This window comes from Rousettus aegyptiacus, unplaced genomic scaffold, assembly GCF_014176215.1.
Source record: "Rousettus aegyptiacus isolate mRouAeg1 unplaced genomic scaffold, mRouAeg1.p scaffold_m13_p_13, whole genome shotgun sequence".
Taxonomy (NCBI): Eukaryota; Metazoa; Chordata; class Mammalia; order Chiroptera; family Pteropodidae; genus Rousettus; species Rousettus aegyptiacus.
In genome coordinates, this window is record NW_023416288.1 from 2,164,194 (window position 1) to 2,188,391 (window position 24,198).

Consider the following 24,198-nt stretch of genomic DNA (forward strand, 5'->3'; position numbering starts at 1 on the left):
AGTGGGTCTTTTGAGGGAGTCTGTAAAGCATGGCCACATGGAGCACTCTCAAGAGTGCTAACCCACAGACATTTGATAGGCCTTTTTACAGAGCTCCACAAAGGCCACACTGGGCTACTATTTAACTACAGACCATCGCCAGCCATTGACAAGAGGCTGAGTTACCAGGCAAGGGTCTTCCTGGTCTGATAAGTTCCCTTCAGAGTCTAGAATCCTACAGCACCACTTGCCAGGAGCTTGAATTACCTGACTCCCTCGTGTGGTTCCCCACCGCTAAGTCAGGAGCTGAAGTCACTCAATTAAGAAATAGTTTTTGAGTATCACCTGTGTCCCAGGCATTGTACTAACATGAGATATACTCTGGCCCCTGGGAGTTTTCAGACAAGTAAATTAGCCAAAGCTTAAATGGAGCAAGGGGAGGCAAGGATGAGAACAAAAATGCTCAAGTGTCATTATCCATAAAGAGATGACTAGTTTGCACTTTTACGCAGATTTATTGATCAGGGTCACTGTGGAAACCAAGGTCTTTGACCTGATATAGAAGTATTGTCATTATATTTTCTAAACACATAGTCTAACAAAGAAATGTCTCAGACTGGAGAATTCATTTGTGTAGAAGTCTTCTAAAGGTATCGCCATTAAATACATTTAGTTATACTTAATAGATGAAAATAATAAAATCAGAGGAAATAATGACCATTTCAGAAAAATCTAACCAGTGCAGTTGGATATACATAACTGATTACACTAGGTGGTCCGATCTTTGAGCAGTGGCCCCCTCACCTCCACCCCGGGGATATGCAGAACTCCCCCTCAGAATACTGATATTCCACAAAGTCAATTACGGGCTCTGACAGCAAGGGAAAATAGGAATGCCTGCTCTAGAACCCAAATATACTCAACAGACCACAGGCCTCATCTTTTCCACGGAGGCGGCAGGTGCCTATGGAGAACACTAGATGTCGCTGTGAACCTGCGAGAGCCGGACCTCACGCTGCGGACACACATCAGCTTAGTCTGTTTTCAATCAACACGTTGTCAGTTTTTCTGCCCGAGGCCCCAGGGGTGTGCTAGGAATTTTTATTTCTTGAGAAACCCTGTGATTCAGCTGCCCTTTGTTGGCCCTGCTCGAGAGAATGAAGGCTGTGCTTGCTCTACCAGCCCTCCAGGCAGCGGGCTCCCCGGCAAGGGTCTTCAGGCCACCAGACACAGCGCCACCTCTCTCTGCTCTTCATGAGAACATCCCTTGCCTCCAGCTTGCTCTCCCAGTCCCTTTCTGCCTCTTCATGCCCCTTTTTATCTTTCTCTCCTGGTGCCCTGTGACACAATGAGCTCAGCTGCTCCGTGCCAAGGGCCCCACCCTAGAAGGCTTGTCCAAGCCCAGGTGAATTTCAAGGCACCCAAACCAGCCTCCGCATAAAGCAGATTACATCCCCACTTTCACCTTTTGATTCTACCCCCAACCTTTCCTCTTTCCAAAGCAGCCGGCAAGATTAAGTTAGTGTTGGGGTGCGAGCAACGAGAGGCTAAGCTTCTTACCAGGAATTTCAGACCCTAGTCCTGCCATGAAGGCGCTTAGAAGCCACGCCTACTTTCAGACCCCACCTCCCTCTGCCACTTACTAGCTGTGAGACATTTGGCAGGTCCTTCACCCTTTCTGAGCCGCAATTCTCCATAAGTAAATTAGATAGTACCTTCAGATGCATATATTAAACAAAATTATAAATACAAAGGACCTCAAAGGATCTTGCATGCTGCAATCATTCTATAAATGCAAAGTGATTTTAATTATTACTATAGGGACACTTACACAGACACAGCAGCACACATCAACCAAACAAAAGCATAGAGTTTGGGAGACTCATTCTCCTCAATCTGTGGCAAGAAAACAAAAGCCAGCGGTATGTATTCAGAGATACCAAGTACCACTCCGGAGTCCAACCTTCTCTGCTTATGTCAACAGCAATAAAGTTGTTTTGAGCCCAGCTGGGAGCTATCTTGGTCAATAGCCATAGCTTGCTTGGCAAAGTGCTCTGATGGCTGTCCTGGGGCCTTCTGGGAAAAAGCCACTTATGGGTGGAGCCAGCACTCCCTACCTCCCTAGGTTTGATACACACTCCCTGGTGTCCAACTACCACATTGCTGTGGTGGGTTTTTGTAGGTGCCCTTTGGCTGCCATCTGCAGGACCTGAGACCACAGACCCTGGAAAGCTTGGGGAAAGATGGGAAGAAGGAGCTGGTCTTTTACCAGAGGTTCTTCTGAACCTTTCAGAGGAAGCTAAATAGCAAAAGAGCCCCTGCTGGCCAACATCAGTAACTGCAGCCCCTTCCTCTTTGGGAAGAGGGAGCTGTTTCTGAGTGACCCGTATCTTGGTTTAATGTCTTTTGAAGGCATTCGAATACTCGTAGCCAAGAAAAGACTGCTTTTATTGAGAAGTAGATAGGTACAAAATGTGTATAGAACAGAAAGAAGAATATACTTTGCCTTTACACAACCCAAATCTGGGCTTGGCAGGACTGTGAGAGGAGAGTGGCTATTTTGAATCTCAGCCCAAGCCACGAAGACAGAGCATATCTGCTTACCCAAAAGCTAGTTCTGATGCTATACCTGTGAAAGTTTTCTTACTGCATCCATGAGAAGCCTTGGACTTTCAGAGAAGAGAGGCATTTGGTCAGAGGATCTATCTGAGGCTTCAGTCACCTGACATGTTTCCCCACCTGAACACAAATCAAAGGCTATAGCCGAGTCCCTCCTGCATAGGCTGGAGAAGACACACCCAGGTTGGTTTACTGGCTCTGTGACCTATGGCAAGTTCGCTTATCTCTCCATCTCTCACTTTTTCACCTGTAAAATGCAGATAACTGGACTGTCCTCAAAAGTGCATTGAGATTCACGTAGGTAGCATGCTGGGCACATGTTAGACACACAATTGCAATCCAGAGGTTTGTAGAGGTCTATCTGCAGAGGGCTCAGGTACAGAGGAAGCTGCTACTGTGAAGCTCAGTGAGGTGGGTCGAGGCCAAGCCCAGACTGCTCCTGCCAGAGCTGATGGGATATGGGAGGGGCTGAACATTGGGCACTGCGACCTGGGTTGAAGGCTCCTCGCTTGCCTGTTTTAAAAATTTCTCACACCCTCATGCATTGCTGGTGAGAATGTAAAATGGTGCAGCCACCTTAGAAAGCAGTCTGGCAGTTAGATAGATAGACATAAAATTACCATATGACCCAGCAATTCCACTCCTAGAGAAATTCCAAGAGAAATTAGAACATATGTTCACACAAGAACTTGTACATGAATGCTCATTACAGCATTATTCATAATAGCCAAAAGATAGAAACAACCCAAATATTTATCAACTGATGAATGGATAAAGAAAATGAGGTATATCCATACAATAGAACATTATTAAGCCATGAAAAGGAATGAAGTACTGATATCTTCTGCAACATAGATGAATCTTGAAAACATTATGCTAAGTGAAATAAGCCCGATCCAAAAGGACAAATATAGTATGATTCTATTTATATGAAATGTCCAAAATAGGCAAATCCATAGGGACAGAAAGTATTACTGGATACCAAGGCTTGGGGTTGGGGAATGACTACTAACAGGTATAGGATTTATTTTGGGGGTGATAAAATGCTTTAGAATTAGACAGTGATGATGGTCGCACAACTCTGAATACATTAAAAAACACTGAATTTTATGGTATGTAGATTAAATCACAATGCAAATAATAAAATTGTTACCAAAAAAAGTAATAAAATAAACCATGTTAGCATGGCAGCTGGAGTGTGTTCTGACTGTGGACAGATGAGATGGGCAGTGGCAGGAGTGGAGCTCTTGTGAGCTTTGCCTGTAAATCAGATTAACTAGCTTCTCTCTCTCAGCCCCACCTGGTTCTGAAGGGGCTACTGCAGCTACAGACTATTCCCAGATATCCCCCAAATTGAAGAGTTTGTGAGTACACCGAGGCCCAGTGTGAGGGCAGCAGGGTGCTCACCTCCAAGTAGCACCGCACAGGAAGGAAGAATGCAAAGCTCATAAGCTTTGCCTTGGTCTTAATGCTTACAAAGATCATGTCTTTCAAATCCAAAATCAGGACTGATAATTACGGTTTGTACTCATGGGCATGCACCATTTTAAGTAAGGACTGTCTCCAGAAATCTGATCCAGTTTTCAGTTTTCCAGGACACGCTCTTCCCCTCTTTTCCCCTCTGAACAAAGAAGTTTCCTAAGAACTTAGACTCTCTTAGAAGTCACAGGCAACAAATTTCTTCATAAAACACAGGTTTCCTAGTGAAAGGCATTTGATCAGAGCTGTACTTTTTCAGACAGAGCGCTTATCTCATGCACTGTTCAGCTTGAATGAGGTGCTGCCCTCTTTCCCACAGCAGGGTATGGAATACAGACCTAGAAAACACCATTCAGGCCTATTTCTTCTGTTTCCTTGAAGCCAGTTTGGAATCTTGACAGGAAGTTCAGTACAGCAAAATCTTTACTCTTTTCTCCCCGCATACACCGATAGCAGCAGATTTCACAGATGAAGGATAGGTGGTCCCATTTGGGAAGAACTGCTCAGTGGGGTCTGAAATAGCTGTTTCTGGTGGCTTCCACTGAGGGCAGGGCTAAACCCTACTGAGACCCCTTTATGTAGTACAGGAGTAGGGCCCAAAAAACTCAGGACTCCCCTCATAGCTGGGACACTCCTTCAGGGAGGTCCTGCAAGGTTTTCATATACCCTCTTCCTCCATCCCCCACCTCTGCCAGCCTGGATCAAGCCACTGCCATCTCATATTGGGATTAATCCAATAGCCATCTAATCTGGGTTAATCCACCCATGTTCCCTGCCACCTCCCTGAAATTTATTCTCAAATCAGCAATCAGACACATGCTTTAAAAACATAAATCAAATTATGTCATTTTTCTCAAAACCCTGCAATGACTCCCTATCTCACTTAGAGTAGTAAAAGCCAAAGTCTTTACAATGGCCCACGAGGCCTTCTGTGATGAGCACACCATGCCCCAACCTGGCCACACACGCCTCACAGACCATGTACCCCTGCCCCACCCTTCCAGGTACATGCCCACTCCCCCATGCACCTGTCTGGAGTAATCTCCTTCAGTCCTCAGACTTATTGCTCTGTTGCTCACCTTGCCCTTGCCTTTATACTCTCTGCCAGAAGGTTCTTCCTAGCTATCTGCATGGTTCTTTCTCCACTGCCTCACTCTTACCTGACCATAGGGGCCTTCCCTGATCACCCTGTTGGCCATCCCCACCTTATGTAACCCTGACCCTGTTTACTTTTCTCAATAGCATTTACCACTATATATATATGTGTGTGTATATATATATATATATATAATATATAGTATATATAACATATAAATATATATTATATATTATATATATTATATATATATATAATCCCTGTGGAAATAAACAAAGACCAACCATATGAGATAAGCAAAGACTATTCATTCATAGCTTACTGTAGCAAGGGAGTCAGCCACTGTCCCTTGCATTTTAGCAGACTCAAAGGTGGGCAGGGAAGTGGGAAATCTTTATAATGGCAAAAGGGAAGGCTTCAGGTGTGCCTGGATTGGAGGTGGTTGGCATGAGGGAAGTGTAGGTGGGGGCATCCTGTGTGATTTGTTAAGGGCGTATATTTAGTTTTCTCTAAGTTGGAATCAGTGACAAAAATTAGGGAAGCCCTTCCTTGTATTAATCAAGGCCTGGCCACTTGGGGCTTATTGTTACAAAAGTGATTGCTCAGCTTCATGGAAAAGGGATTGGTCTCCTAGGCAGGTCGCTGTAGGTTGTAGGTCAGAGTTCTATCTTTATATGTGGTTTGGCCATTGTTCACGTGTATATTCAGTCTCATGTCTCATTAGGATGTAAATATGAAGAATATTGCTTTATTTACTGCTGGATCACCAGAGTCTAGAACCGTGCCTGGTACCTAGTAGGCACTCAGTAACTTTCGTTGTTGATTATCATAATGTCTGTCTAGATCTGGTTAGAAAAATTGTGACTAGGCTACATGAACTGAATAGAAAACCAACTACAAGCTTGCTTAATTCAATCCAATTCTACCAATGTCTGTTGAGTGCTTGCTACATACCCAGGACGGTCTGTATTGGGTTGTGATTATTCCCTCCAGGTTCCACAAAACAAGTATTGGTGGGAAATGGATTGAAGAGCAGAGTTCTGAATGCTTTAGCCTTTGCTCAAAATTTCTCTTCTCTCTCACTTTGAACTCATTTCTATCATTAAGATCCCATTCAAGTCCCAGGTCTTCCATTATACTTTCAGAGACCTCTCTGGCCCACGTTCTACTTTCTCCAGCACTAACTACCTATGAAACTCATCTAGTTCTCATAAAGTGCTTGTGTGGTAGCTGGTTGGTTTTTCAATGAGCTTGTTCTCTTCTCGGTTGGATTGTTGGATTGTTAGAACAGTAGCCGCATTTTCGCCTCTAATACAGGTGATGCGTAGGAGGGTGTCAGTGATCTGAGTGCCCCCCACCTTGCCTCACTGTACATTTGACCTTTTCCTTGTTCCCCAGATCAAATGTCTCACTGACCTCCGACTCCTTCCATCTTCCACACACAGAAGTCACAATTGTTTCAGAGCTGCCACTTGGAGGTGTACAAACAGTGTGCTAGCCTGATAGCCCAAGGCTGGGGCCCTGTTTGGGTATCTCAACTATTTTCCGACAAGAGCTTCCATTAAGTTTAAAAAAAAAAAAAAACATTCAAATGGTTTCAAACTATCTATTTTTCCAGAAAGGAGATTCCAGGTTTGGGTTAATTTGCCTTTTGGAGAACACTCAAAATACCAAGAAATAAATAGGCCAAGATAGAACTGGAACTAGAACTTTGGGAAATGGAATTAGAACTGGAACTGGAACCTTGGGGACGGCTCAAGAGCAGGCTGCACTCAGCTGTGGGAAACAGAACGTAAGCTCCTCAAGGGCAGGGATCTGGGCCTGCTGTGTTTACCAATGAGTCAATGCCTGGCACACAGTAGATGCACTATAAATACTTATTGAATGAAGGGGAGGTATGAACACACAAATTAAGTCTGAAATAAGAAATGCCAAGTTTCAATAGTGATCATTTTCTAAATTCATTTTATTGCTTTAATTTTTTCAGCTATTATATAGAAAACACATGACATGAAAAGGTAAACAGTAGAACTACGGACGTGAAAGAGGGCTCTGAGGAATGAAAGTGTCGTTGCCCAGTTTCTTTTTCTGAGCCACACAGGCTTTTGACACAGGCAGATGGAGATGTGGTCCCTGCCTCCTATGGAGCATAATTAAATGCTTGAGCTTGAGAATTCACCAAGCGGTTTCAATCCCTCCACAATTATGGGTCCCACCGAGGTTTAATTCCTGAACATCTTTGCCCCAATTTTATAATGACTCAGAATCAGGCAGGTCATCGTTAGCTGTAATAAATTCATACTTGTTTAAGGCCTTGAGAGAGAAATGGGAGTAAACTTTCATAAGATCCACAATGGTCTGTGGCTTTATTTCATTCAGATAACTTCTTTATTCTAGAACCTGGTAAATGCTAGAAACCGATGACCTCAGTCCTGTACCTCAGATTTCTGATTTCCTCTAATAAAATAGCCAAATATGGAAAAGAAAAGGCAGAGCTTCTCTTGGCTAAAGCCTCCTGGGACCACTGCTGACCCTATGTCTTGGGGCTGGGAAACAAGCTGTTCTCCCTGCCTATCACCAGGGAAGAAGCGAGCTTGTCAAGCCCTCAGGAAGTCCTTCCCTTTTCCTAACTTAAATCTCTCTGGCTGAGTAGCACAATTCCCTTTCCCCCTGTCATCACCGGAGAAGGGAGAACAGCTGCTCACCGCCCTCCTTTTAATCATCCTTAATGGGCTCATAAACTGTTATTAGGTCCCCCTTCAGCCTTCTCTGAGCCTCATTTTACTTGCATTGAGGCTGAGAGCTTCTGAGGAAGGCGTTTTACTCAGGGCTCCACAGACTTTCAGAGTCTTAAATGGGTAATCAGCCACTTCACCCACTTTAACCTCCACAAATGAACAGCTCTGCCTTCTTTTGCAAAATTTAAACGTATTCAAGGAAGTTCCCTGGTAACCAACCCTTATTAATAAATCATGCCTGCTCTAGGCCAGGACAGGGCATTTTTTGATGTTTCTTTTTCCTGAGAAGTCATACTGGTGAACAGGCACACAATAAACTAGCAGCTGCTTCCTCTTAAGTTCTACATTTGCAGGATGGATCCTGCCTGCACCCCAAAGGCCATTGTGAGGAGTTCTTATCTGGCTCCCCAACTGGGAAGAGGGTGTTGCTCTAATGGACTCTTGCCTGGTTCTATCTTTTGAGTATTGAATTAGTGCCTCAGCAGCTGGGGAGCAAAACATGGAGGGAAAATGAGGATTTCTCAGCCTTTACAAGACGTATGTCAAAGAGTTCCATTTCCCATCACATTATGGTATGGTTTATTTTTGGTTCATTGCTCATACCCACAGGTGAAAATCCCAGTCGCAGGGTTAGCCGGAGCTTCTCATTGTGTCCCCACTCTGAGTCCTGTGGTTCTCCTCTAGGAGGCGGGGAGGAGCAGGGCAAGGAGGTTGTAAGATTGGTGTTTTTTAACTTTAAGAAAAAGTGATTAATTTCAAGAAAAATTTTAATCCAGATGGCTAAAATTAAAAGGACTGACAACACCAAGTGTTGACAAGGAAGTAAAGCAGTCAGAACTCTCAATCATTGCTGGTGGAAGTGTAGATTGGAGCCACCAAATTTGGAATTCTCAGCAGATTCCAGCAATGGCTCGATCAATTCCAGTCCTAGGAATATGCTTAGAAGAAATGTGTTTATGCTCATCAGAAAACATATACAAGAAAGTTCATAATGCTGGGATTTATAATAGTGAAAAACCTGAAGCAGCCACCCAAATACAGAATGGATAACTAAATTGTGCTATATTCCTACAATAAGATAAAACACAATAGTGAAGAGACCTGACCGCTGATCTACCATTTGACATAGATGAACCTCACAGACATGATGCTGAGCGAAAGAAACCAGATACAAAAGAGCACATTTTGTGTAATTCCGTTTATATAAAATTCACAAAGCCAAACTAATCTATGACAATAAGGATTAGAATAGTGGTTGCCTCTGGGAGGAATCTATAACTTATATCTGTGCACTTAATAATATAATTTATACCTCAATAAAAAAAAGAATAAAAGAAGGTGTCTATTGTTTTCTTCTTCCCAGATGAACGGCTCATTATTCATTTGCTCACTTTTTTTCACTGCCCTGCTTCTTTTGAAAAAGATTTCCGGTGATTTACAAAGGTGTATGGTGTTGAAATCTGGGTGACAGTAAAATGAGCACAGCAAAATAAGGTGAAATCGGATGTGAGGGAGGTCCTTGGCATCTATGTCAGGGAGTTCTGTGCACTTCCTAGGAGTGACCCAAATGGAGCTTCCTAGCAGTCAATGGGAAGAAGCAGCACAACAGTTCTGCATCCCAAAGGTAACAGTCCAGCTGATCAGAAGCACAGAGATCTGAGAGAATTTTCTTCTGTAGCGTCTCAGAAAAAGGTAGCTATGCAATCAAACCCCTTTCTGTTGTTTTAAACATTCCACTTGGGACTCTGGATCTCCAAGTCCATTCAGGCCATATTTTGACTTTTTTGGAAACTCAAATGCCCTCATGGAATTTAGGGTCAAGGTCCCTCCCTCAGTAAAGGTCCCTCCCCTGTGCTCTGCCATGGGGCTAGCAACCAGACTGCTTAAATTCCTGAGTGCAGCTTTGGGGAAGACATGCTCGAGAGGGCTGCATTTCTGTTCTTTGGGGTGCCTGGGTTGCCATCCTGGCTTCTGGAACCAGGGCCTGCAGCCTTGGCCTGAGCTTGGCCACTCAGCCCATCTCCTTCCTTGTCAGTCCCTTTCTCAGAGACTGCTCCAGACTCTCTCCACTTTGGCATTTCTGGTAAGGGATCTTTCCACCTTCTGGCTCCAGTTTTTGAGTCGAATTCATATTTTGCCCCAGTAACTAGGAAAAATATATACAACAACCATATAAACAAAGGAATTCAATTGATTCTCTCTTCCCCCATCTCCACCTTGTTCTATTCTCACCCCAGGGAAAGATGAAATATGCTAAAAGGTGTGAATCACTTAGAAAGCAGGCTTCTGAAGAGCACAATAGTCACTAGCCTTCCCTCTCCACGAGCTGTAGAGCTCTGACTATACATGTAACAAATACAATGCCTCTGTGGATGGAAAGGTTTAGGAGAGTGCCATGGCCACCTCAGTTTCAAAACTAGAAGGCCACATAAATTTGGAACTCCATGGGAGCTTTGGCTAAATTGAGTTTAATTTCTAATAGGGTTACCCATTTCATTCTGATTTGCTTGTTTTAAATTCCTGAATTCCTGCTATTAAAAGGAATTCACCAAGTAAGGAGGAAAAGACTTCGATTTTTATTTATATTAGGTCAGCAGAGATTTGTAGACACAGACACACAAATCTGGCCCCAGTTGAGATGATACAGGGAGGCCGTTTTCACTGTGTCTGAGCCAGCAGACATTAATTGATGTATCTGTTCACATTCATCCAGTTGGCTCATTTCTCCCTTTTTTCTTCTCTAAAATACACAAATGCAAGGTAACAGCCTTGGTCTTGCCTAGCTTTTACCTCGGAGTTTCAGGCGAGCCCCGGCTCCTGCCATTTCTATGCAGTATGAGTGGCCTCTCTGCTGAGGATCCCACCAGCACTTATGCTAATGTGGGCACATTATGGTAACAAGTACCTAATAATAGAGGGAAATTTAATTCCAGCAGCAGCAGCAGCAGCAGCCTCTCCTGGAGAGAAGCCATCCTCCTTCCGAGGAGGACCAATCCGTTTGCATGTGAGTGGCAGGAAGCCAACACACTTGCCTCCTGAATTTGGTTTCCTTCCCTCTATTCACGTCTATAATTGAGCCTTTGTAAGAGGAGGGATGTGTGTAAAGGAGCTAAATTTGGAGCTGATTTCATGGGAGTGATGAGAGCTCTGGAGGCCAGCTTTACCTTATGTTCATCTTTCCGACCAAGAAAAAATTCTTGGCCCTGATCTAGAAAAAAACAAGCCAAGCTTGCCATTTCTCCATATCTCTCACTACCAAGAGGATGGTGTTGGAAACATTCAGAAAGGATGGGGGGTAAGGGTTGAATCCAAATAAGCAAGAAAAAAAATGTGAGTGAGTTCTTGAATTCACCAATTCCCTGAACTGGTTCACAGATGAGGCAGGGGGGCCTAGACAGAGGCATGGTCCTTGAGTGGAGCCTGGAGGTGGAAACTCTATGAGGCCTCACACATGACCATGTGTATCTGCAAGCCAACTCAGTTCAGGGCTGATCTCATGTTGTACTGAAGCCTAGAAGGGTCAGCACTGTACAGGCAACATAACTGAAGAGACTGACAAACTAAGCTAAGAGCAGAATATTAGAATATTATGGAATATGCAAAACACTCTGATGGGTGGCACTGCCACTTGATTACCTGGGTCTATGGCTTCTCCATCAAAGACAGTGCTCATCTGGATTGTTTCCTAAAGAGAAGACAGAGACAGCTTTAACCACAACCCTTCATGCCTCCCCCCAGGCAAGGCCACTCATCCTCATAGCCCAAGTTCCTTGACCAGAATCTTCTTGACATTTAGCTATTCAATAGACTCTGTGCAAATGCTGGGGACACAGCTGTGAACAAGGCAGGTATGGTTACTGCCCACACAAAGCTAGCAATCAAGTGGGAGCCATTGACAAACAAGTGGTACAATACAGAGTGATGAGGGCTAGGAGGGGGGAATATAGGAAGCTATGGGGGCACAGGTGGGAGTGAAAGGAGGACATTCGATCCAGACATGAGGGATATGAAAACACCTGAGTAGATGATATCTAAGCTGCATCAAAGGAGGAGTAGAAATGCCCTGTAACACCAGCTGAGGTCTGCACTGCCGAAGTGGGGTCTGTCTGGCAAACGTGCAAGGCAGGGATCGAGGAGCACCCATGTGTTCCCAGTCCAGGTTCTGGCTGTGTCCCCTTGCCTAGGTCAGTGCAGTGTTTCATCAGGGCCTAACCTGCCTTATCTAAGTTCTGTGCTTCTTTTCTTCCCCTCATCTGTGCTCTGTGCTACCCTCCAGAACCCAACCTCTGTCCTCCTTTCCTCACATGGTGCCCTCAGGTGGTGCCATTCTTTAGCAAGCTCGTGAGGATGTTTGGAGTTCAGTGGGCCCTTCAACCACTAGTTTTTATCTACTCACTTGCCCACAGCTCCCCAACGCTGAAGAAATAGGAATTAGAGACCATATGGGTTTCATTCATTTGATCAGCTCAGCAGCCTTACTTTTTATGGTTGTTGGGATTTATTTATTTAATTGATTAATTTAACATTACGTATTTCTAAGGCAGTCTCTGAGTGGCATCACCAAGGGTGCTTGCCCTAGACAATAAGACCTAGAGACAAGAGATTGTTTCTTCCTCCTGCCTGTAGACAGACCAAACATATAAGTACTTATGTGTAAGGACATGGAGCAAAAATTACAGCACACCAGATTGTCTTCCTCATTCTCCAAGGTTATGGGTCTTGGATCATAACAAAGTTTTATTATCAGGTGATGGGGCAGAGCTGGGGAGAGGGGAAGGGGTGTCATCTTCAAGTTTTATCACCTCTCTGTAGGTGGATCATGTTCAATTAAGAAAAAACACCAAAGAAGGTAAAGTGAGAGGTGACTCCCCAGCTATCCTGTAACATTTTGCATTTATGTGACTCTTAAAATTTTTTGAAATGTTTCTCTACCTGTTATCTCAGGGCAAGTGTTCTTACTCCTATTTCACAAATGAGAACTTTAAAGCTAAAAGAGACTGAGGGAATCCACAAGGTTACATGGCCAAGTGGGCAGAACCAATCCCGAACCCAAGCACTGCTCTTTATCACTTTTTCCAAAAGGTTATAGAAGAGCAAAGGAAAAATAAATCCCATTGAAGGCTGAAGCTTCAATTCTGGTCTTCAAGCTCCTCTCCCCCAACTCACTCTCCTGGAGAGTTGGTGTAGATAATAAACACCACTATTTAATATTTATGAAATCTAGTTCTTCTGCAAATATATCAGCAGACATGTTCAGTGGAGGAAACAAATTCTATCAGGAGCTCGTCACACAGCAATCTGTTCCAGTGGCCAAATACAAGCATCTCCCCGAATGATAAACACCCCCACGAGGCTGTGGCAGGGCCTGACTGAGAGGGGGATGGACGGCCCCCCGTCATCCACCCCCTCAAGCCAAGTACCCCACAGCCAACCATACTTACCACCACGACTTCTCCCTTTGTAGACTTCATTTTGGCTGGGAATAGAGCAGACAGACGTTAAGCTTCTTGGGCACTAAATTGACCTTAAAATTTTACTCCCACAATGGGATTTCTCTTAAACAGCCTTTGAAATCAGTATTGCAGACCTAGCAAAATATTTCCTGTCTGTCAACATTGTTCGATGATGGCTTTCCATCTTCTCAGAAACATACATACACATACCATATATAGAACTAAAAAATACATATTTTCTACTCTTTTTACAGTTTATCATTATTATTAGACCTAGGAAATTAGTTTTTAAATGGCTTTATAGGTAAGAAAGATTGAGTTGATATATTTGTTTGTAAGGTGAGGATTCTTTACATCCATTCCCTATGCCCTTTTTAAAAAGTAACTAGGGTGAGAGTTTTCAAAAATCTTATTTATTAAACCCATCTCATTCAGTATGACTAATAACCATAATAGTCAAAAGTCTAACCCTACTTGCATACGTCAGACACACACGCCTATGGCTAGGATTATTAAAGTAGTCATTTTCTAGAAACACACTTTCTAATTCTTTGTCCCGTCTCCTCCCACAGCCTGGATTCTCCTTGAGACATCAGGAGCCAGGTAGTGACATCTCTTCAAGCTTGGAGTTGGTCAGATGGCTCTTGCTCGATTCACCAATGCCCCTGAAATCATTCAGTTCTTCCAGCCCATCTGACCACACCCAGTAACCCTTTCTAACTAGCCTGATCTAAATAACTTGTGAAAATGATCAGATCCATTGCAATCTGAGAAAGCATCTGTCCAATACATTAGCTGTCCTCAGGAGGGGTCATGCCCCTCTGCGAGCAGCAGAGCGTAGATACTGTCTGTGTTTAACCTGCAGACAATTCTTCATTCCTGTCCCATTTGGTGGGGAACAGACCTCTAGGTGCTTAAGTTGAACTAGGAGGCGATTCTGGTAGGGAACAGGTGGACCAAATGAAAGATCCAAGTGAGCCAATGAGACTGTGCACCCAGCCCTTCCCTTTCTCCAGCTATGTGTGACCTTTGTTTCATTCCATCCATGGATGTTGTGGTTGAGAACCCACCAAGACAGGATTGCATGCTGATTCTCTGCCAAGTTGGAGGCCTTTCATGTAGTACAACAGAACAAGCATAAATAAATAAACAAACAAATAAATAACAACAGCAGCAAACAAAGGGGATAGGCACCATACACACATACCTCCTTTCTTCATCCTATGGGAGAAAAAAAACGGGATAGACAAGAATTAACCTGAGATTATTCTGCACAGGTACACCCACTATAGCATGCGGCCTTTGGGTAAGTGCGGTCCTTGGGACTCAAGAGATGATTGAAAGGGGCCAGGGATGGGGACTAAATCGAAGGCTGGGCTCCCACCCCTGCTCCAAATAGAATAGCTCCATCACTATTGGTTTGGGAATAATAGTTTGAAAACTATTGCTTTGTGGAACTCGAGGGAATATATCTTCTCTAATGGCACTGGGTGAGGGCATAACAACCCCAATCAGACTGGCCAGCAATTCTTCCTGCCCTATTTTTCTCCCTAGTAGCTAGCTGAGCTGATGGCTTAGCTCATAGCAGGAAGGTTGGAGGGCTAGCAGTTAAACTTTCGTTACTTGTAACATGAAGAATTGGACTTGGACTCTAAGACCACTCCCCTGATAACCTTAGATTCTATAATACTGTGACTCTAATTTCATTATATTTTGTTATTGGACAAATATTGGCTGCCACACATTACAACTAATTTCCAGAGAGGACAGGTCTGAGTCTGAATTACTAGGTAATTTTTCTTTTTTAAGATAACCATGTTGAAAACGATTAATATTTAGGATGTAAGTTAAAACGACCAGGTTCGAGGTGCATATTTAACATTTAACCATAAATTGCACGTGAGTTGCAGCATCTATTAGATGACATCCTTAAAAAACTTCCAACCAAATCCCATTGCAGAGCACAACCATCCTTAACAAGCTTAGGCATTACTCTTTTGGAGCCAATTTTTTTCTTCAAGTCAATTTGGGGTAGAGTTCAAACAAAAATGCCTTTTTAATTTTAGCAGATGCTCAAGGATTTCTTACCTTGAAGTCAAGGTTGCCAATAGCAACAAACTTCCCCAATAAAAATGGCAAAATGCAAAGTACATCTTTCTGCTGATGTCTTATACTTTTATACAGTTTTTCATCCATAGATTTTAAATTATTTGATAGTACTAGTTAATCTTCAAAATATCTTTAAGAGGCACATGAGTTTTATCACCCCTTCTTTTTTGCCAGTAAGAAATTCCAAAACTCAAGTTCTAATACCCCAGGATTCTTGGGTTATAGCTAAACTTAGAATATAGAATCTTGAGCTCAATCAATGATAAAAAATAATGCAACAGTATTTTTTAAATAGCATATTAAGCATTTACTCTATATCAGGAACAGTGTGTTAGTGCTTTCTTTGCATATGCTCATCTAACGGTTTAGTTTTTAAATAAGGACACTGAAATTCACAGAGGTTGTCACTTTCCCAAAGCCGTATACCCAGAAAATGGTAGAGCTAGGATTTTGACCCAGGTCTTGTCTAATTCCAAAGCCCAGCCTCAGAACCATCACACTCTTGCTGTAAGAGCTAATGAGACTCAAGAAACTGGCTCTGGGGGAAGCTTATCTCAATTCGGTGTTCTCTTCACTTCACTCTAGTACCTCATTTTAGCCAGTAAAAGAGACTCCACAGGGTGTCACAGGAGAGGAAACAGACCTGTGTTTACAGCTCTTGAGAAAGAGATCAGGGCCACAGTGCAAAGTAACAATGGTTATTTAGTCACGCAAAAGCCTAATTGAATCACTGCAGCCAAAAGCTTAATTTCCTTATCAGTTTTCTGTGTTCCCTCTAATTTCAGCCCATCCATTCAAGATTTTACAAATAAGAGCATAGTATATTCTAATACTACTCACAACTGGGTTTTTTTTTTCTAAAGTATTTATTCAGGGCAAGTTGCTAAGAGATTGAAACCCCAATTTCATTGTGAACACATCAAGGACAAGGTGGGTGCCCAAGAAAACCAAAGGAACAGTCTCCTGGCCCAGCAGATGATGAAGAGGGTATACCAGGACCAAGGGTGAGCTAGGGTTCTTTCCCCATATGTCCTTTTTCTTTTTCACTCCAGCCCCCTTTCTACCCTGTAAAGCAATCACAATCTCTATTTTTTCCTTCTCCTGATATCACTGGAAACAGTGTCCTAATGAAAGTGGTGGTAGTGCCCAGCCCACTGGCAACTTACAGAGGCTTCTTGTGCTTCCAAGTCTTGCAGGGATAGTGTGTGTGGATGGCTTTGGCCAACAGGATGATCAGGGAAACGAGGAGACCCAGAAGCAATATGGAGCCCAGAGTGATAACAAAAGGCACGTACCACGCTGATGGAGAATAAATATTTTTCTTCAAGATCTGGTAGGTGATTCTGGGCTTGAATAACAGAGATGAGGGAGGTGAGTGGAGGGTGGTAGTGTTTCCGACATTAGCACTCCCACCTGCTGAGTGTTTGTTTTGCTCTTTGTTCTTGTTCTATAAATCAGGCATCTATGTACTAATAGTTCTTGCTGCTTCAACCCATCACTTTACTTATAGTCTTTCCAGACAACCAGTAGATCAAAACCCAGAACATTTAGGGAACTGAAAAGCAAACCTAGGCCTAATTTTATTCTCTTTTCCCCCCTTCCCAAAAGCTAAAAATTCCATGGCTTTTTCCCCCTGCCAAACATGGCATAACCCAAGGACTAATATAGCTGTTGTCTCTCACTGGAAAGGCATGAGCCATGCAAGTTATTTTTTTTAACACTTTGTAGTTTTGTCAGTGTTCACTCACTACGAGCTGCGCTGCCAGATGAGTGGGCTGATACCACAGTACAACCTCAAGTTCAGAATTTGCTTTTTAGAGTAGGAGACAGATAACAAACAAGTTATGGAGATTTCAGGAGTGGAGCTGCCGCAACTGGGACATGTTGTAATCCCCAGAAAGGTGGCAAGTCCTTACTAAGAGAATATTACTGGCTTCTAGCACAACGGAAGGCCTTTAAGGCTACCTTATGCCTCCATTCACTGGGGTAATATTGATTAAAGCACTTGGAGATGAACCTTAACCTGCTCTTGGTAAGATTCTGAGAAGCAGAATTGGACCACCTGTCATAGGTGGTTTTCTAGGGTTCTGATTACTTTTACTTTGGCATCCTGAAACTATAGGGCTGTCAACCAAGGGTGTAACTTTTATTAGGAACAGGAGGAAAGGGGACAAAGAGTCAGCACAAACATAAGCCAGTTCCTCTAAGGTGCAGGGGGAGATGATCTTGTCAGATTCTAAGACTCTCTTCCTTCATCACACTGGTTCTATTATGGCACCTGCTTATTTTTCTTCCTACCATTTACTACAATCTGTAGTTATTTTATTAAATTTCATACTTGTTTGTAATCTATTTTCCCTTCTAGTTAAATGGCTCTCAAACTTTAGTGTGCATCAGAACCTCCTGGGAGGCTTATTAAAAACACAGATTGCTGGGCCCCATCTCCAGAGTTTCTGATCTAATAGGTCTAGAGATATAGTTGGGGATTCCAGGTTCTAACATCTTTCCTAAGAGGTTGTGGTGATGATCATGGCTAGGTGAGGTATAACTCTAATATTTTAGGGTGGGCCCAAGAAAATATAATTCTAATGAATTTCCAGGTGATGCTGATGCTCCTAGTCTGAGGACCACACTGTGAAAACCACTGACTCATACTGTAAGTTCCATGAGAGTAAAGATCATTTGGGACTTGCTCACCAAAGTGATTGGCATATTATAGATCTTAAATCAATATTTGTAGATTGAATGAATCAATTTTAATAAAGTAGAGGTAGGGAGTAGGGTATAGATTGGTACATGGTGACTCTTCAAAGGAGTGGAGGAGGACACCTGGCAGCTACCTGCTTTCATAGATGTGGACTTGCCACGGCTCTTAAGAACAAGAAGAGAAGGGGTCACGAAAGTAGCAACTGGCCACGTGCCCCTGAAAATTGTCTCCTGTGCTACAAGCACCACATAGATGGTCAATACCTGATCTATCACAAGTCCCTGAACAAATGCACACCTTTGTTTACCAGAAGAGGAAAACTCAATGGTTCTCCAAGTCCCAGGTCTAATTCCAACCTTTATCCACTCTCCAGTGGCCACTCCAGTCCAGCCCATGGTTGCCATTCCTGGCAACATCTTAATATCTCAGTTCTTTTCAGTTCATCCCACATTTCTCCTAGGCAAAAGGGGCTCCACCAATGTTAATCACAAGGGATGTAATTGGGGAGTCCCTGTCCCAAAGCCCTTACCCTGGGGGCCATGGTGACAATCGTGGTTGGGTGAGGAATGACACTAATACTCAGTGTTACTGTCCCTGTTTCAACAAGAGCCTCTGCTTTCTTCCTGCTGGACAGCAAGTTGTCATCAGTTATGTAGATGAGTAGGTTGTAGTCCCAGTTCTTATCAAGCCCACCAGTATAGTCGAAGGGAGTTGCAAGGAGCAGGCGTGTAACGTTGGACCCAGCATTGGGAGAGAAGGTGAAATGACTGTTGACATTACCTGTATGAGATTTGAGACAAGAATTTGGGCCAAAGGAAGAGACGACAGTGAGAATAAAGATTTAGAGAAACACCGCATCCGGTCCTTTCCGAAAACCTCCGCACCTCGGGTGCACACAGTGTTTCCAGTGCACCAGGGGTACTGGCCGTAACCACACCAGAGAGTCCATCAGTACAGAGAAACTCTTGCTCACAACCAGTTATGGCTGAAATGAGAATGAAAGCAGAAAAGGACAATGGTACACCTGTCCCAGGAGATGGCCGCCATCTTGCAGAGCATCAGGCAGAGATTCCACAATCCTAGCCTCTCTAGCCAATCCTTATCATGCAGCTTTTATTAGGTAACAATGTGTAACTTACACTCAGAGCACTGAGTGGGCAGCTAGAGGCTAGAGGGGCCACATCTCTAGCCATAGGCCAGACTCACTCCATGCCTTTCGTGGAACTTGGCTGGTCACAGATGTCTTGGACTTCCCCCAAAGCAAGGTACCTCCTGGCTTGGCAGGGATTGCTGTCCCCAGTCTTCTGGAATCTACCTCATTCCCGCCTCTCTCACAGTCTACTGGGGCTCAGGGCTCACAGCTCAGGGACCTAGGCAGAGAGGCTTCCTTGTTCATTCCTCTGGTGGCTCCAGACTCATTACTGACTGAAAACTAGTAAATGGAGCAGGAGATGATGCAATTTTTACTCTCTTAGCAGCGAGCAAAGTGCCCCATAAAGGCCTGAAGGTTCTCAGTATGGATTATTTCCATCTTTGGCAACTGCGGTCTCAAGGCAGTCTCTGGCCCTGGGTTTTGTGACTCAGCCTGCTTGAGAGGCTTCCTACTGTTCAGAGTTCATGCTCTGCCAGGGCTCAGCAGGGAGCCGAGATGGGTTTTTAGTCTTTCACGTGGAATTACTCTGCTTGTTTGGGTTTAAAACTCTGGCCCCAGCGCTTCATTAGATGAGCTATTTTGGTCTCATTTCCATTGAGGGGTGCTCTTTTTTCCCTCACAATGGTATATTTTTAAAGAGAGAAAATGAATGGAGCAGAAGAGAATTCCTGAGGACACATTTCAAAATGCATTTAATCTATTTAATCTATTATTATCCAGAGCGAGGACTGGGATTCCCTGCCCCCTACTATAAGCTTGTAGGAAAAGAGGTGGTGGAGCAGTTGCACTAGAAAAAATTTTTTTAACTACACTAATATGATTCATGAATCATCTGATAGTCTAGGAACTATCAGACTATGGGGAGGTGTCACCATCAGTGGGATTCACTCTCCCTTGGACATTTGGGCAGCCTTGTGTGGGAGTCTGAGAAGAGTTAGATGAGAGAAGGGGAAGCCAAGAGGAGGACTGGGAGACACTGGGACTATTACACCTCTCATGCCTGCTTTCCTCCTACCCATACACACTGTGCCCAGATTAGTGTGTGAGGACAGACCCCACCCCATTCCCCCTGAACAGCGGCTAAGGCCTCTGACTCCAAGAGCCGGGCCAGGACTATTGATGTCAGGTACTATACCTGGGCCAATGGAGTAACGAAAAGATCTGGGGCTGGAATCACGATCAGTACATGTCAGCTTGAAATTTTGAATATTTGTGCCAACTTTCAGATCCACCGGGACGGCCAGGAAATACGAGTTTGGGATACAAATTGGCTTTTCATCATTTTCATCCAGGATGTTCACAGTAACCTAGAATAGCAAGAAGGTGGCCATTGCTAGTAGCTAACACTTACAAAGTGCTCACTCTGTGCACCTTTGCAGACTAGCTCATTTAACCCTTTCTGAAATAGATAATATGCTCATTCCCATTCTACAGATAAGGCAACTGAGACTTAGAGAGATTAGGTAATTGACCTAAGGCCATTCAGCTGGTGAGTACTAGAGCATGCAGGTCTGTCCTACTCCAAGTTCCATACTATTGACTTCTATACTCTACGTGTGTATGTGTGTGTGCGTGCACGTGTGCGCACGTGTGCACATGCATGCATACATATATATAATATATGTGTTATGTATATACATAATATATGTATCACGTACCCCCATACACATTCACCAAGACACTTAGGGCTCATCCCCAGATAATGCTGAATTGTTTTTCCAGTAATGATTATGGATTTACGGTGACCACCTGTATTTTCTTGCTCACTGCCCTCGTGAATTGGAAGTTGCATCTTTAACTATTTAATATAGAATAATGGTTCTCAACCCTGGTTCCACTTTCTGAGGCCCACTCCAGACCAAATGAATTGGACTCCCTGCAGGGTGGGGCCCAGGAACTTTTTTAATGTTCCCCAGCTGATTCTAATAAGCAGCCAGGGTGGGGAACCATGAGGAGAGAATGAGTACACCTGGCTGAGCTGATCTCATCTATGCCCTGGGCTATTAGCACTGCACTAAGCTGGTGGCGCTCACCTGCCACAAGCAGAGCCCGTGTATTCTCTTTCATCACTGTCTTTTATGCCTGGTGAATTGGAATATGGACTGGGACACCTGCCAGCACAGATTATGGAATGTCAGCCCTAAAAGGGACTTATGTGATCATCATTCTTTTAAAAGCTTATGCATTTTGAGTCGTATTTATTCTACCTTTGAAATTTGGGGATTTCGGCTATTTCTGAGCCCAGGAATAAATTGAAATGTTCACTCTAGTTAGCTCCCAAAGTGGAATCCATTCATTTTTCTCAAAAAGCTGGCCTAACAAACACTACAATTATCTCCAACTTAGTACATCTCTTCCTCAGCGGGCAATGCCGAGCCTCGCACATCATTAAAAACCATCATCCCATTAATTCAAAGCAAGTCATGGAGGAACTGAACTAGTCAGGCATTAGGTGATCAAGTGACTCTCCATTTAAGAGACAGAAAAATTGGGACACAACGATAAGCATGGCACAGACCCCCTTGGAAAATTGGGATCAAAGTTGAGAAATGAACTCGGTCTCCTGACTCTGAACCAGTCATTCTCTCCATCCTGAAGCGCTGCCTGCTGCTGGCTCAGAGTTCATTTTGTTTTATGCTTAACTAATGGAAAAGAACAAGAAAAAGTTCCATCTTTGTGGCTATCACAATACCCTCAGATAATCCTAACCACTGACAGCACAGACCTGATAAAAACTTTGTTACTTAAAGTACAGCCCTGGACCTGCTAGCTGCATCAGCACCACTTGGAAGCAGGTTTAGAATGCAGATTGTCAGGTTCTGCTCAGACTTGCAAACTCAGAATCTGCATTTAATCAGATTCCCAATACCAAAGGTTGAGAAGCAGTGTAACTCCATGCCAAGCCACATCATTTTAGGATCTGCCCCATCTGGTGTGTTAGGGGTGGGGAAGGAACATGGCAACATTACTTGGAGGGAGGAAATAAATGCTTAACTATAAAACCACACCGTACTTCTGGCAACTGTGTTTCTCTCTACCAGCCCGCCGTGAAAGCAAAGAGAGATTTAAAGGCTAACAGGAGGGTACTTGTCCCACAGAGTGGCCATCAATCTCAGCGCTACGCCCAGTCACCCACACACTTAGGTGTCCATCTTTATTTCCTAGGCACTGCTCTGTGTGTCCAATTGGGCTGTCTTGGACACCCACAGTCATTTCCCGTCACATCTACAGGATATGCCCTATGAAGATTCCTTATTGCCATAGCTGCACCTGGAGGGTACCAGAGAGACCCTAAGTCAATCATTTGGGCTGGTGTGAATGCACCAAACAGCCCCACTCACAGTGACTGAGCTCGTGTGCTCGCTGTTGGTGGCCTGGATTCTGAGAATATAGATGGGGGTTGTCTCGTAGTCCACTCTAGTCACCAGCTGGAGTTCTCCCCTTTTGGGATTAATCCAAAATATGTTTGGATACTGGAGGCTGGCCCCTCCAGTGGAGATGGAGTACACGATGCTGCTCTGCGGGAAGTCTTTATCAGAGGCTCGCACCTGTCCAACTCGAGTTCCAGCTGAAGAAACAAAGTGCCCGAGGTCAGTCCTGCTTTGGGACGCGGGTAGGGTCTAGGAGCAGCGGTTCTCAGGTGTTTGGAGGCCCCTTTGCCGATATCTCATATTTTCAATTCTAGTACATTCAAATTATGCTAATGAGCACCCACTAGTCACTGGCCCTAAGATCTAAGTAGTACTGTGAGGTGTTAAAGAACAGTTTATGCCATTACATAGACTCCAAGCATGCCAATCATAAACAACTCTACAAAGAACATCCTCACACATCTTTTTGCAGCAGTGGTGTCTAAAAGTCTTTTGTATTTTTCACATTTTCTATAATGAGCATGAATCACTCTTTTACACAATATGAAAAATAAACCATTTTTAAGAGTTTACCAGCTGAGGGTGACAGAGTATAGATTCTTTAAAATATAATTTAAGAATACTATATTTCCTTTCAAAGAGAAGGTTTTAACAAATTTTACAGGTGTCAATCAATCCTTGCTCAAAATACTGTTCCATTGCATTTATTTTACAAATCACGTTGGTGGGGCTGCTAGAGTTCCGGCTTGCCTATTTTGTAGAAGTCCTTTTTCATAAATTATACTCCTTGAGGACAGAAACCTCTTATTCAACTACACAGCCCCAGCAGTAACTGCTTGACTCAAAGTAGGTAATCGATAACTGTAGGAAGATCCGTGAATTCATAAAAAGCCTATTCCTGTTGCATTTGTTATTCACTAGGTAAGACTTAAAGAATTAAAGCATTTCCTTCAGACCCTCTTTTTGTGTTTTGTTTAAAACTTAATGTTAGGAAATGGAGACCATCATAAGGAGAGAATAAAAGAGAAAGGAGATAATTTTAGGAGTGTTTATTTTTTTAAATATAGAAATATCTATGATAAAAGGATCAAACACTGTGATGGTGTCTATTATACCAGAGTTAACAGGGCCACCATCAAACTGGAAGGGGTGGAGAGAAACTGAAGCTGAAAGTGGGGAGTCCTTTCTTTAATGTGGGAAGAGCCTGCAGAAGTCCAGGTGTCGTAAAGGGCCAAAAAAGAGGCCTCCAGTGAATCCTATTAAGGGCAGGAAAAAAGTCTTTATTTTCTTTCTAAATGAAGAAACACTAGAAATGGAAAGCTTTTCCCCTATTTTAAAATTTCAATTCTCTGAGTGAGTTGGATAAAAATCACAGTGGAGACCAAGGGAAAACTTTGGCTACAAAAAGAGGATTAGAGGAATCAGACACACAGAAGCAATCAGATTCAGAGAAACATAGTTTAATCAACAGTTTTTGAAATCTAGATTTCACCT

At 43.5% G+C, this 24,198-nt stretch overlaps 1 protein-coding gene across 4 annotated transcripts in view; it reads right to left on the minus strand.

Annotated features, from left to right (window-relative positions):
• Nucleotides 1-7,090: 7,090 nt before the first annotated feature.
• CDHR3 (cadherin related family member 3) overlaps nt 7,091-24,198 on the minus strand; it is a 62,223-nt gene continuing 45,115 nt past the window's right edge. Inside the window, exons 12-19 of one of the 4 annotated variants that reach the window (XM_016145873.2) lie at nt 22,675-22,901; nt 20,469-20,640; nt 18,710-18,960; nt 16,640-16,821; nt 14,572-14,585; nt 13,353-13,387; nt 11,548-11,596; nt 7,091-10,057 (exon numbers count right to left, since the gene is read on the minus strand). In XM_016145873.2, coding sequence (XP_016001359.1) covers nt 9,795-10,057; nt 11,548-11,596; nt 13,353-13,387; nt 14,572-14,585; nt 16,640-16,821; nt 18,710-18,960; nt 20,469-20,640; nt 22,675-22,901 — 1,193 coding nt within the window. In that variant the 3' untranslated portion in view covers nt 7,091-9,794. Of the gene's footprint in view, nt 10,058-11,547; nt 11,597-13,348; nt 14,586-16,639; nt 16,822-18,709; nt 18,961-20,468; nt 20,641-22,674; nt 22,902-24,198 lie in introns of those variants that run through there. The other 3 variants (XR_001597090.2, XM_016145875.2, XM_016145874.2) reach the window with 3 other exon arrangements.